General features: G+C 43.6%; 1 protein-coding gene across 1 annotated transcript in view; it reads right to left on the minus strand.

Moving 5' to 3' along the window:
* Nphp3 (nephrocystin 3) overlaps positions 1-13,679 on the minus strand; it is a 42,695-nt gene extending 29,016 nt beyond the window's left edge. Inside the window, exons 1-6 of the mRNA XM_051205960.1 lie at positions 13,272-13,679; positions 11,246-11,371; positions 10,265-10,415; positions 7,666-7,818; positions 6,829-6,962; positions 4,310-4,470 (exon numbers count right to left, since the gene is read on the minus strand). Coding sequence (XP_051061917.1) covers positions 4,310-4,470; positions 6,829-6,962; positions 7,666-7,818; positions 10,265-10,415; positions 11,246-11,371; positions 13,272-13,652 — 1,106 coding nt within the window. The 5' untranslated portion in view covers positions 13,653-13,679. The remainder of the gene's footprint in view (positions 1-4,309; positions 4,471-6,828; positions 6,963-7,665; positions 7,819-10,264; positions 10,416-11,245; positions 11,372-13,271) is intronic.
* Positions 13,680-14,379: the final 700 nt, after the last annotated feature.

Here is a 14,379-nt window from a genome sequence, read left to right on the forward strand (position 1 = left end):
CACTCTCTGCCGAACCTGGAGCTGAGTCAGCTAGTGTGGCTGGCCACAAGCCCTGGGAATCTATTTGCCTATCTCTCCTTCCCCTGTGCTGAGATTATAGATCTTCATAGCATCCAACTTCTGTATAGGGTTAGGGATTTGAACTCGGGTACTCATATGTCTACAGCAAACACTTCATCTTTTGAGCCTTCTTTCCCGTTCCCAAACTGGGTCATTGTACAGTACTATTCTGACATGGTCTTAGAAATAGTGTGTTCTTTAGCCAGAGAGAATAAGACCTATAAATTAGGTCTTAAGCTATAAAGCTTGATTTATTTGAAACACACAAGTTCTCAATACTGGTTGTGCATCACTCAAAATAATGCACCAGATTCATGGAACTTTGCAAATAACTGTGGAACAGATTTCATTCAAATACATATTTCCTAAATTAAAATACAAATATGATTAGCTATAAGAGTTCAGGCATTTCTCTTCTCTAGCCCTTTCTTATCTTATGTTCTGAATCTGTATATCCAGTGTTTACCATAGGAAACATGGCGACAAATGGGGACTGCCAAATGGCTAGCAAAAACTTTGAATAGGGTAAAGTTAAAACAACAACACTTTGTTACAGGGAACCACAGTTATAATTTTTATAAGGTTTTGGAAAAAATATAATCTGTTGGTGTTTTCTGTACCACAGGTACATTGCAGGTAATTTCCCTTTTCAAGAAAATATTATGTGAAAGACTTCATGAGAGGCAAGCTGGTGTGTGTGTTTTCATAATTAGAACTTTAAAATTAAATTAAAATATTAAATTCCAAATACAAAAGAGAAAAAAAAACGTCCTATTAGATTTTATGCATCAATCACCTCTCTTGATTCATACATGTTTTCCACGTTAGCATGTTGACTGAGTCCCATGAAAGTCCAGAATTTTCATTGTCCTTTTGTTATATTTTGGGAGAAAAGTCTGAAGTCTGCCTGAATGCTGGTGTGAACCCTCTATTTCAGAACCACACACTGTAAAACTGACACACAGGAAAGCTGGAATGTGGGCTCTGGCATCTGGCTCAAATACTCGGGCAGAAGGTTGACGTGAAACAATTATGTCACTATGGATAACTGCTGAAGTCAGAGACGAAGGAGGCCAGCTGGTGTGTGGTGATGTGCTCTGAAGGGTGCAGCTAGCAGGGTGGATCACAAGGTAAATGTGCTGTTTCTGACAGGGGAGAAACTACTCTCTTGAGGCGGAAGGGCCAGAAACGTTGAGGCCCCGGAGCAACAGAAGCAGGTCAGGCCCAAGAGCTCCTGCATAACCGTGTTTTGTGAGGTGATCTGACTAAAAACAGAACCGAACAAATGCGAGACTAGGATCAAGAAGTACTGGAAGGTGGCACAGGTACTCTGGGGCACTGGAGGCTTCCGCAGCGGAGTTGCTGTTTCTTGGGAAGGCTGAAGTAAACATGACAGCTGTCCTCTCTGTGCTGCCAGCAGGCTGCCATCTAAGGGACAGCCAGCCTGCCTCTCTCCTCAGGACCAAGCATTTTTGGAGGCCCCAGCTGTATAAGCATTGTCCCTGACAAGATGGAGGGTAACCACGCCCATTACCTGGGGGATTCCTATTCAGCCATGAGTATTCATTCCCGTTCCTAGCCTTCGGTGTAAAAGGTGTCTGCCATAAAGGAGTGGGTCAAATCTGAACATTACAGAACACCAGCACAAGTGGTGTCAGATGTCAGCACCCCCTCTTGCCTGCTCTGGGGAGTGGTAGTGGAGAGGCACAGCACCTGTGCTCCCCATAAAGCATGAGTCCTCCACTCACTTTCTTCACCTACGCTAAGCGTGTTAGTGTAGCCTGCTCTGAATCTATTCATCTCATACCTAAAGACCATGAAGCTTTAACGACAGTGTTTCTTATGAGAGTACAGAATGATGCGAGGAACCAATGAACAGCATCTCTAAGTGACTCTGTGGGTCCCCTATGCACATAAAGAGTAATTATTGATCAGGAAACTACTCTCCCATGAAGTTCCCAAGCTGTTCAGGGGTGCCCCTCAGAGATTCATCTTTTGGGAAGTTGAGAGAGCCAGCCAGTCGGAAGCAGAGTAACCTGTATCTGTGGTCGGTGCTCCTGTCCCAATTCTGTACTTTTGTTCGTGGAGAGGGATGCTCCCTGGGGATGGGACCCAGGCCTTGTGTATGTGAGGTAAGTGCTGTACCGCTGAGCTACACTCCCAGCCCCAACTACCATGACAGCCCTGAGAGAAACAAAGGCTGAAAGGAGCACAATGAAATGAGGGAGATTCAAGCAAATAGAACCAAAGTAGAAGCATTAGGGATTAAAATTTTGATTCTTTAAAAATAATAATTTTGGGTTTTTGGAGACAGGGTTTCTCTGTGTAGCTTTGGAGCCTGTCCTGGAACTCACTCTGTACACCAGGCTGGCCTCAAACTCACAGGCATCTGTCTGCCTCTACCTCCTGAGTGCTGGGATTAACGGTGCTTGCCACCACTGCCCCACCAAAAGAATAATATTTTCAGGAAGCCAAATTTTAGTTAAAGTAGATAAATAATAGAAAAAATGGAAGGGGGAACTCAAGTTTAAAATTAGGAAGATGAAAGCAAATGTTAAAAGCATAAAGATAATGAGTAGTACGTTATTAACAAATGTCTTGAAGATAAAGAAAAAAGCAAGATGACTTCAAAGACTGAAAATAAGAGCTAAAGAAGAATAATTGAGCAACGAGGGGCATGTGTTACAAGTAACATAAGATACAACCCAAACACTAGGCATTAAAAATGATACATCCTGAACGAATGTGGGATAAGGAGGGAAAAGTACAGAAAAGAGACTCAGCTGAAGGCAACCAGGTGAAGGGCGTTGTAGACACCCTCTGAGGAACGTTCTGCTACTTCTGTCCACTTAGCCACTAGGCAGTCTGTAGGCCCATTCTGGTTTTTGGTTTTTTTTTCTTTGTGTGTGTGTGTGTGTGTGTGCGCGTGTACACACGCGCGTGCGTGTCTGTTGTGTTTGCGCAAGTGTGGTATGTGTCTATGTGAATAAGTGTGTGTTCTGGTGTGATTGTGTGTGGTGAGTGAGATGTGTGTGGGTGAATGAGATGTGTGTGTGTGTGTGTGTGTCTGTTGTGTTTGTGCAAGTGTGATATGTGTCTATGTGAATAAGTGTGTGTGTTTTGGTGTGATTGTGTGTGGTGAGATGTGTGTGTGTGAGATGTGTGTGTGTTGTATATGTGTGAGTGTGTGAGTGTGTGTATTGTGTATGTGTGAGTGTGTGGTGTGTCTTGTATGTGTGAGTTGTGTGTGTATAACTGAGCATTGAATCTAAGGCTTCATGCACACTAGGCAATTACTCTACCACTGAGTTTATTTCTCCCTTTTCCACCATCCACTTCCTGAGTGCTGGGACTACAGGCACGCATCACTATGCCTGATTTTGTGTGGTGCTTGGGACTGATCCCAGAATCTTGTGCATGCCAGGAAAGTCCTCTACCAATTGAGCTACACACACAGCCATCCACCCCCCGCCCCCACTTTTTTAAAGACAGGATCTTGCTAAGTTTCCTGGGTTGGTCTGCAACTTGCAATCCTCCTGCCTCAGCTTACTGAGGCCCAGCTACAGACAGAATCTTAAGGAAAAAGACAGTGTTTACTGCAGAGAAAGTGATAGACCTGGGGATCTCACACAGTTAAAGTCAAAGATAACTAATGCCCTGCAAGGCTTAAATCCAGACAACAAGGCTAGACAGAACAGCTCTCCTCCCAGTAAGCCCATTCTGTCTTTTATCTATAGCTACATCATCTACATGTGATTAAAAATACCCAACAGGTAAGGCTCATAATTATATTCACACTGAAACTTCCTTCATGTCTCAAATTGTATCCAAAGAAAGAAAACAATGAGATTTACTGCAAACTTATACAAGAAGCCACCAGCTTTGTTTTGTAAAGTTAGACCATAAGTATTTTAGGATCTTTTATAGTATGGGAGCATCTACTAAAAACAATTTACACAAATCAATGTATGTGACTGTGTTCCAATAAAACTTAATTTACAAAAGCTGATACATGACAGTGTTTAGCCCTGGGCCACTGTTGCCAATGGTGGTCCAAAACAATTCGTATAATAATGATGCTGATAGGTCTAATGTTATAAAACTTTATATTTTTTATTTGAGTGTGAGGGGGTTATAAAATTTATTAGATTTTACACACTGTTTTTGACTATGAGAATGGAATTAGGACTTGGAAATGATGTCTTTATAGCTAATGTGAATGATAAATTAGAGATCTTTCTCGGCTTACCTTGGTAATGTTGAGTGAAGGAATAAAATAACTAAAGAACTCTTCTCAAGTTCCCATTTTCTTACAGTGAGGTACTGGTTTTCAACGTCTATTGGAAAATAAACAGCATGGAAAAAATATCCCATTGTCTCGCACATTCTTTTAAGTTTAGGTGAATGGTCCTAAAAATGAATTAGAATGTATTAAAGCATGATATATTTAACTAAGAGAAGTATAGAGAGGATTTTATTACTTAAAAGAGTTGTTTTAGAACAGCGTATATAAGCATTATTATACTACAAAAAAAATATCACATTTTAAAGAAAATCTTATAGAGGAAAAGTAAATTTCTCTCTAGAACAAAAAATAATAGCTTAACAGCATGGCTATTTTTTTAGCTCAGAAAATGACTTATTTCATAACTAAACAACAGAAGACAGTATTAGGTTAGTTTGATTTGGTTTGTCTTGCTATTATTTTTACCATAATTTGTTCTCTTGTTTTAAAGGATCCAAATGTATATCTCTGTGTGTGAGTGTGCATTTACAATATGGTGCTTTGAGCTAGGGAATGTAGATTCAATGATAGAGGAATTGCCTAGCATAAGAAGTCCGAGATTTCATTTCCAGACACATAAAAAATTGAAAACTCTTAATGAAAAAAAATATTGGTCTACAATAAAGCATATTACTAAATAATGATTTTTGTGCAAGCAATCAGTTAGAGGCCTCCAATTGTCCCTGGGCATAACTGCTATACAACTACGAGATGGAAGCTATGAGCTTTAAAATATTCTACAATTTTACCAAGATTGGATAATATCACAAGGAAATGCTAAGTAAATCTATTAACAATCTGTAGACCATGAATTTAGCAGGTTTATCCTAGGGCATGCAGATGCATTTACAATTCACTTGAGACAGTAGAGATAGATTCTCCTGCAAAAAGTCAGGTGGTAAATATTTTTCAAAATAGTAATGTTTAATAATTCATCTGTTTTAGCAGGGACCTTTTAAATCTATTTGGTTTCTGTCTCAGTTAACTCCTTTGGTAGTGCAGCCATAGATCTCTCTCTCTCTCTCTCTCTCTCTCTCTCTCTCTCTCTCTCTCTCTCTCTCTCTCACACACACACACACACACACACCTGGGGATGTTCCAATAACACTTTTTTTCTTATAGATACTAAAGTGTGGATTTCACATAATTTTCACATGATGAAATAATATTCTTATATTTCATTTTTTCCAATAATTTAAAACAATGGTTCTCAACCTGTGGGTCAAGACCCTTTGGCAAACCTCTAGCTCCAAAAATATTTATATTATGATTCATAAATGTACCAAAATTACAGTTATAAAGTAGCAACAAAAATACTTTTATGGATGGGAGTCACCACAACATGAGGAACTGTATTAAAGGGTTGTGGCATTAGGAAGGTTGACAACCACTGATTTAAAAAAGTAAAAACAAATCTTAGCTCTGGGCCATATGAAGACAGGTAGCAAGCCAGAAGTGGCCACAGGCTGTACTTTATGGATCTCTAATTTTTCTTTCAATGAACTCCATGGGATGCCTTGAAACATTCAAAGTGATGATAAGAATTAAACTTTGGTATTATCTAAAACAGGTTTAAGGACAGCAACTACATTAGACAAGGCTCAAACATCGAATAGAATAGCTAATGAAATATGAAAAAGTCATTTTAATAAATTCTTAACTATATTTTGTACTTTTATATTAAGACATTGGCATCTTTTCTTTTTCTTTTCTTCTTTTTTTTACTTTTGTTTTTTGTTTTTGTTTTTCAAGTCAGGGTTTCTCTATGTAGCCCTAGCTGTCCCGGAACTCACTCTGTAGACCAAGCTGGTCTCTAACTCACAGAACTCTACCTGCCTCTGCCTCCTGAGTGCTGGGATTAAAGGAGTGTACTACTCATTAAGACACTGGAATCTTAATGATATATTTTAGGTATAAAATTAAATGTAAATGGGAAAAAAAGCCAGAAAGTTCCAACATCTTAATTACGTCTTCATGTCTTCGCTCCTGCCCTTGTTGAATAAAACCTAGGAGCTTTAACACAATGTCTACCTTTACACACGTGAATAGTGAACCAGGGCACATCACAAGCAAAGCCCATTGCTTTCTGGATAATCTCACAGGTAGCAAGCTACTTAGTTTAAATGCAATTATAATCTGAATACAATATTAATTTGCATTGTGTTTTGAGATAGGATCTCACTATGTAGTACAGGCTAGCCTCTAACGTCCCCTAGGTGCTGAGGTTACAGATATATGCCACTACCTCAACTATTAACTTGTATGTGTTACTATGTACATGCCGAATGCCTACAGAGGCCCGAAGAAGGCATCTAGTGCCCTGGAACTGGGAATTATATCCAGCTGTGAGCTGCTGTGTGGGTGCTGGAAACAAACCCTGGTCCTCTGCGAAAGCAGCCAGATCTCTTAACTGCTGAGCCATCTCTTCAGCCCCAGACTTTGTATTCTCAATGAGTGAATACACAACTTGTGAACATCCTCACCTTAAGGAAAAGATCCATTTCTGGCTGGGTTTCATCTGTGTACATGAGGTAACATCGGACAGAGTGACTCCAAAGAGAGTGTGAGAACAAGGGGGTGATCTGCAATAAGCCAGCCACAGCAGTGTCCCAGTCATCTGAAAGTCAAATTCCCATAGAGTGACGGAATTATCACAATACAACTGACAAAACAATTCCAAGTAAGAAAAATAAATCACAGACACAGACTAGGATTTGCTGTAGTGTTAATACAAAGAGAACTAGAAAAACGAATTAGAAAGTAATTCATTTCTAGCCTCCGAGTCTCCTCTGGGATTTGAGGTAATGAATGCCAGGCCAGTGGTCTCCCCTGGAGAACAAGGGATCCCCAGGGTAGCGGCTCCAATTCTATTTTAAGCGAGCCATTCAGTTGCTCTGCTACTGGAAGGGGCCCTACATTCCCAAGGCGATGTGCCATTTTTCTGTCTCGTTCTTGAACTCCAATGAGGCCAAAAGGGAGTTTAAGAATGGTGTAAAATGAACAATAGTTTTGTGCTATCTAGTGGGAAGAAAAAAATTATGAAGTATGAACACAATGTAAAAATATTGTCTCTCAGTTAAGCTACATCATATCCCCGTGACTCAACAAAAGCACCTTTGAATTCATAGAATAGCACAGATACTAGAACCTGGGTTGCCAGGGTGTCAGGAGGTCCTGATGGAAAGTAGGTAACCTTAGCCTGGTCCGCCACAGCCTCTGCGCATGCTGGCTTGCCAACGGGAGGTGCCAGAACACTAATGCCATGCAGACAACACTGTAGAACACAAACAGTCACAACCACCGGGCAGGGGACTGGTCACCTCGGTTGATGTTTGCGAAGGGTCCTTCCACATCTATAGAACTGTGAGCAAACTCAGGGCCTCTGAAGGATTGCTGAAGCTGGATCATGCTGCCTATGGAAGGCTCACTCCCCAAGGCTCCGCTGGCCCAGTATTCACACTGTGTTCCAGTAGCTGTTGCAGCAAGGAATTGGAATTTCATAAAAACCAAGTTAAAAACCGAGTATTTAAAAACATACCGTATATGTCAAATAGGGCTTCTCATGTCAAGATATTCTATTTATAAATGAAAACGAGCATTCAAATAATGGTTTTCAAAATATTTTGGCACCGACTTTTGGCAAAGCACTGCAGTTCTGGTTAACACAATCCTAGTTATTATCTCAAATTCAAAGAAAGGATTAAAGTAGGAAAAAAGGAAGGAAAGGAATTTTAGTAAGAGGCAGTTTAGGGCCTTGCCGCCAAACCTGAGGACTTGAGTCCAACACCTAGAGTACGTTTGGGTGAAGGAGAGAACCGATTCTCACAGACTGTCCTCTGACCTTCACACATATGCACTCCCACCCACACGCGCACACATACATACACACACACACACACACACACACACACACACCTACATACATATGCACAAAACAAATAAATTAATGCAATAAAAAATTTAAAAGGCAGTTAAAAAAAACCCACAAACAATTCTAAAAATCTACTTGCAATTGGACATTTTCACACCAGTTAGAATGTAAAGGAACTTTTTTTCCCCCTGCAATGTAGTCCTAGCTGTCCTGGAACTCAGGACATGTACTGGAACTCAGGAATGTAGACCAGGCTGACTTCAAGCACACAGATCTACCTGCCTCTGCCTCTGAGATTAATGGTGTATGCCACCAGGAAGATCTTCTTAAGGGACTTTGAAGGTAGACTGTCAATAGGGACTGGTAACTTGTGTCCTTTGAGTTTAAATTGATGTACCAATGAGAAAGACCAATAAGGGAGCATTATCTTTTTTCTCTTAACTTGCCAAGACAATTACAGTAGCTTTGATACATTGTACGTCTACATAAGCCAGTGTGGAAGCAATCAGTAAGACTAATGTGGCAGCAGGAGGCACTTTCCCAGCTGCTCTTAGCCAGTTTGGATCATTGCAACTCTTTCTCAAAAGTTAGTAGTAAGGATTCCATAATGCTGGTCACAGTCAGTGGGAATAAAATGAAAACCAAACAGGAACAGCCAGCTGCCATAGCTTACTCCCCAATGCATCCCTTTGTAAGAGAATAATACCACCCTTATAAACAGGAGGGCCACAACAGTTTCTCCTTATACCTACAAGAAGTTTTCCCTTTACCTCAAAAGAATAGTACTTTCTTGAAACATGGAAAATGCCTTCAATTCTGTGATTTCAGACCTTTCTTTCTTGTTAGAAAAGTATTTATGACCTTATTATAAAACTGAAGCTTTTTGAGTGACCTCTCCCCAAACTGCACTGGAGCTGGTGAAACACACCTTGTGCAAAGCTGCAAAGAATCCATCCCTGTATGGAGAATGATCTGCAGAGAGCATCATTCCGGTGTGCACCGCCCCCCAACACCCCCATACTTCAGTTGGACACATGTCTGCCTGGCTACTGATTATACTTTCCAATCTTCCTAGGTCCAGTTTTGGCTAGGGGCATTTGAGCAGAGGTGACTCCATCTCAGGCTGTCCCTTCAGGAAAAGCAAGGTGTCTACCTGTGATGCTAATTTTTAAAAATAGCTTTTCAAATTTGTGCGGGTGCGCGTGTGTGCGCCTGCGTGCAGGAATGCACAACCATGACAAACAGGTGGTGGTCAGTGGACAACTTCAGGAGTCAGTTCTCTCCTGCAACCCTGTGGGATCCCAGGATAGAACTCGGGTCATCAGGCCTGGGTGATTGCGCCTCTACATCCTGGAGCTATGCCACAGGCCAGTGTGGTTAATCTTGACTGCTAAATTGACAGGGTTTAGAATCACTAAAGAGACAAATCATCTAGACTAGGTTAAATGAAGTGGCAAGACTACCCTAAGTGTGGGCTGCACCATGCCTACTGGCTGGGAGTCCTTAACTTCATAGAAAGGAGAAAGCAAGCTGGGTGCAGAATCCATCACTCTGTGTTTCCTAACTGTGGATGCAACGGGATCAGCTGCCTCATGCACCTGTTGCTGTGACATCCTTACATGACAGATTGTGGCCCTCAAACTGTGAGCGGGAAACAAGACCTTCTCCTTAAGTAGCTTGTTGCCAGGCATTTTGTCACAGCCAGAAGAAAAGAAACTCTCACATTCTCCTTTCTTTTTCCTTCGAGTTAAATGTAGCTGTGACCTGCAGTGGGTACCCTGGGCCGGGTGGAGAGCGAGTACACATGCACACCATGGGCTAGGATGGTTGGTGGAATATGATGACAAGAGAAGAGCCTAGCCTGAAACAGCATGTCCTTCGAGGACAGCAGATCCCAAGAGCTAAGACAGCCACTGAAAGGTCTCTTCTATTTATTTGTAAGAGCGGTGCAAGCATGGATCCTGCTCACGGAGAGTAAGAGGAACACAGCAGTTGCTTCTGAGCATCACTACAGCAGGAAGAGGAACATGAACATGAAGTGCGTTTACCTGTGACATCTGTGCAGTTGTCATCCGAATCAGAATCCCCAGGGTCAAAAACCTGGATACCCTGAGCCTGCAGCCTCTGAAGTTTGCGCTCCAGCTCTCGCTTGGCCCTCAGTAAGTCCTGAATTTCATTTTCTTTGGTCTCCCTAAAAATCTTTGAAAATGGAGAATTTAATTTGAGACTCCTCCCCCCCCCCCATAATCACAGTATTGTGCCACCGATTTTTCTGGGGGGAAACGTTTATTTATAAAGTCAATATTCATTTGATTCTCAGTCTCCTCTGAGATGACATCTCCAGGCCTTTATCTTACTGTTTCACAGTTGAACCCACTGATGTCTAGCAGCATGGATGTGTGTCTTGTGTGACATGTAACAAACTTGTTTCCCTCATACCAAATATAGAACAGAATATTCCCAAACAGTCCCAAATGCTTCATCTCATGAAGAAACACATTGTTGGAGGCTGGAGAGATGCTACAGTGGCTAAGAGTACTTCCTGCTCTTGCAGAGAACCTGAATTTGACTCCTAGCACTCACGTTGGGTGGCTCACAGTGACCTGTGACTCCAGCTCAAAGGGATCCTACAACTCTAGCCTCCATAGGAACTGCATTCTTGTGCACCCACATGCGCCCGCGCACACGCACGCACCCACACACACACAATTAAAAATTCAGAACATCTTTCAATATTTCACTAAAATGTTCACTTTCGCATCTCTCTATCAAATAAACAATACCTAACTGGAAACATGAAATACTTTTTTCTCTAGCTCTCATGACCTTCACTACTGTTACTTAATTCGTCATGATTTCAGAAGAACTTTTTTTCTGTTGTGTTTTCAAGACAAGATCTCACCTGCCTCTGCCTCCCAAGTGCTGGGATTAAAGGCGTGCGCCACCAACACCCGGCTCAAATGATCTTTTTTAAAAACAGTTTTTAATCTGTGGCACTTGGGGTGGGGGTAGAAATACAAGGAATTTACCTTGAATTGCCTTTTAACCCTGTCTCTGTCATGTTCAAATGTAACTGCTCTCTCCATGGCTTGGTATTTTGCTTCCAATGCACCCTCCTTTTCCCGAAGTATCTTCTGATACGTCTTCTGAAGAGCCTGGAATAATTAACCTGTTATCTCTAACAAAAACAGACTTTCCTCCACACTGTAAATTCTGACACACACATCACACGTTAGGAGTTTTAAAACTTTACTTACTGTTGTATCAATTATCAAGCATGTCTATGTTGTTGTTTTATTCATGCAAAATCGAAAAAACGTAAACATGTTCAACTCCTAGCAAGCAGGTTATTCAGCTGATGGGGGATGTTCTTCTGTATATGTTTCTCTAATTGGTTGATGAATAAAACACCAATTGGCCAGGAGCCAGGAAGTATAGGCGGAGCTATCAGAGGAGAATTCTGGGGAAACGAAAGAGTGAGAGGCTTGGAGGAGATGCTATGTAGCTGCTGAAGGAGTAACATGCTGGAACGTTCTCTGGTAAGATAAGGCCATGTAGAAATACATAGATTAATAGTTATGGGTTAATAAAGAGAGAGCTAGCCAATAAGAAGCCTGAGCCATTGGCCAAACAGTTTCTAATTAATATAAGCATCAGTGTGTTTATTTGGGGCTAAGCAGCTATGGGAGCAGGCAGAACAGAAACTCTGTCTATGTTCAACAATGAGCTTTCAACAGAAATTAACACTCTCTCTTTGAAATACTGCATCAGCTTCCAATTTTTTCTATGCCTTGGGGTTTCTAAGAGAATAAGAAATACAATTTGTAAGGCTTAACTTGAAGAATAATTAACCATGAAAATTTCGTGCTCTTCAGCTTTGTATGTTAATCATTTTACTATCTCCTGAGTCATTCAGTCTGAATCCATGGTGGACCTCCAGTAAATGACAATACAGCTAAATGAAACAAATGTGGGAGAGTTTTCTTAAGATTATGCAGGTAAGAAAGGAGCAACAGGTTATACAAGGAATTGGGATTGCTGACAAGTAATCTGTGACTTTGTGTCTGTCAGTCCTGCCTGCACTGGATTCTCTACCATGCCCCTTTCTACCTGCCATTTCACATAGTTCTCAGTGGGCAGTGGTACACATGCATGAACTCAGATGGGATATGCACAGGTCCACTTTATACCAGCAAGTGCACTGGCCAACGGGTAGAAAGTGAGGGCAGCAGGAGCTGCTGATGGGAACATCTTCCCAGACAATATGCTAATGGCATTCTAGATAATGATGGGCTTCACAAAACCTGATGGAGGAAATGATGCCTGACTAGACGGAAGGAGTCTTTTTTACATAAATAAGTCTGTGCTGTTTATTTAATTCCAACTTTGATAGGCCCTGGAGCTCTCTAGCTGTCCAAGATCTCTTCCACGGAAAAGAAAGGAATAAACAAATGGCCATCAGAGAGGCTTGGAGCCCATGGTATCAAGTACCAGACTTCTGAGAAATTTTGCTATCTGAATGAATTAAAGCCGATCTTTTCTAAGGCCTACAAAAGCACTACAATAACTTTGAGCCCACTAACCAAACGGACTAGGGGAATTTGAGTACTCTCAAGGAAAGTTTTCAACCACAGCAGTTAAAGGCGGTGAAATCAGGAGGTTTCCAGAAAAATTCCTATCATATTAAAACCCAGATCTACCGGACGTCAAAAAGAAACTGAGCCAAGAGCTCCATCTTGGAGATATGTTAAACTGGGAGGAATTGTGTGAGGTTTCACCACAGTATGGTATTTGCAGCTTCAGGACTTGGGTTGATTGATTCAAGATGTCTAAATGAATGAACCGGAAATTGAAAGGGGGGAAGATGCAGATAAGAAATTAGTTTAGACTTAAATAATGATTCTCCCCAAACGAGGAGCAGCTTCTGTCCAACCTGGAAAACAACTTGGTTTGTAGCTGGGGCAGGATGATGGTGCCTACAAGTGGCTGAGCAGCACACTTAGCTCTCAGTTTCCCCAGCGCTTCCCGCTCACGACGCGCTCTGTCCCGCGTTACCTGCAGCTCCGCCCGCAGCCGCTTGTTCTCGGTGTCCAGCTTGGCCTCTCGGCGACCCATGGACAGCAACTCTTGGTTCTTGCTGACCCGGAAGATCTCATACTCCTTCTTGAGCCGCTCGAACTCGGCAGCCGCGTACTCCAGCTCTGGCACCGACGAGCCGGTGGACTTGAAGCTGGCTCCCAGCAGCCCGCCGCCGCCCGCCGCGCGAGGCAGTGACCCGGGCCCGGCTCCCGCTCCCCTGCGGAACGAGCTGCGCAGCAGGCGGGCCTTGGGCTTCACCTCCACCGGGATCTCGCAGGCCTCGCCGCCGCCCGCCCCGTACGTGTCTTCGATCACCTCCCCGCCAGCGGGACTCACCAGCGACGAGGCCGTCCCCATGGTGCCCACTGCGGCTCGCTTGCTGGGTCCCAGGAGGAGGCGGGGCCCAGGGCGGAGCCTGGCAAGCAGGGCGGAGCGCGGAGGCGAGAGGGGTGGGATCAGAGACAAGGGCGGGGCCTAGCGGGCGGGGCCAGACTTTGGGGCGAGGCCGAGCTGATGGGCGGGGTGCAGCAGCGGGGAGGGCGGGGGGCTGGAGAGAGGAGCAGAGCAGTAGTGAGCCGGGCCTGGCGAGAAGGGGAGAGGGGCGGAGCGTGGCAAGGAGAGGGGGCGTGGTATCGCAGAGAGGGCGTCCACGAGGGGGCGGGGCCAGGTCTTAGGGGCGTGAACAAACAAGCAGGGCGTGCAGCGGCTACCGGAGAGGACCTCGTCTGGAAAGAGAGGTGGGACGTGGTAGCGAGAGGAGGCGTGGTCAGGTAAGAAGAACCCGGCACAGAGAGGGGTGGGGCCAGCTTTGGGGGTCGTGGCCCGGGCAAGTGGGGCCGAAATGTGACTACAGGGGACAGAGTCGGAAAGAGGGTCCGAGGGGGCGTGGCCAGGGGAAAAGCGCTGAACCCGGAGGGCGGAGCCAGGTTTCGGGGGCGAGCACTGTCAAGCCGGTTAGCTCTTCGGCGGGAGAGCTGGGGGCCTGGAGAGAGGGGCGGGACGAGGGAGGGTTGTAAGAAAGGAGACTGGAGAAGAGCGGAGTGAGGCCCACGGACCGGAGCTGGCCTGAGAGCAGCAGGCTTTG

The sequence above is a fragment of the Phodopus roborovskii genome, unplaced genomic scaffold (genome assembly GCF_943737965.1).
Source record: "Phodopus roborovskii unplaced genomic scaffold, PHOROB, whole genome shotgun sequence".
NCBI lineage: Eukaryota > Metazoa > Chordata > Mammalia > Rodentia > Cricetidae > Phodopus > Phodopus roborovskii.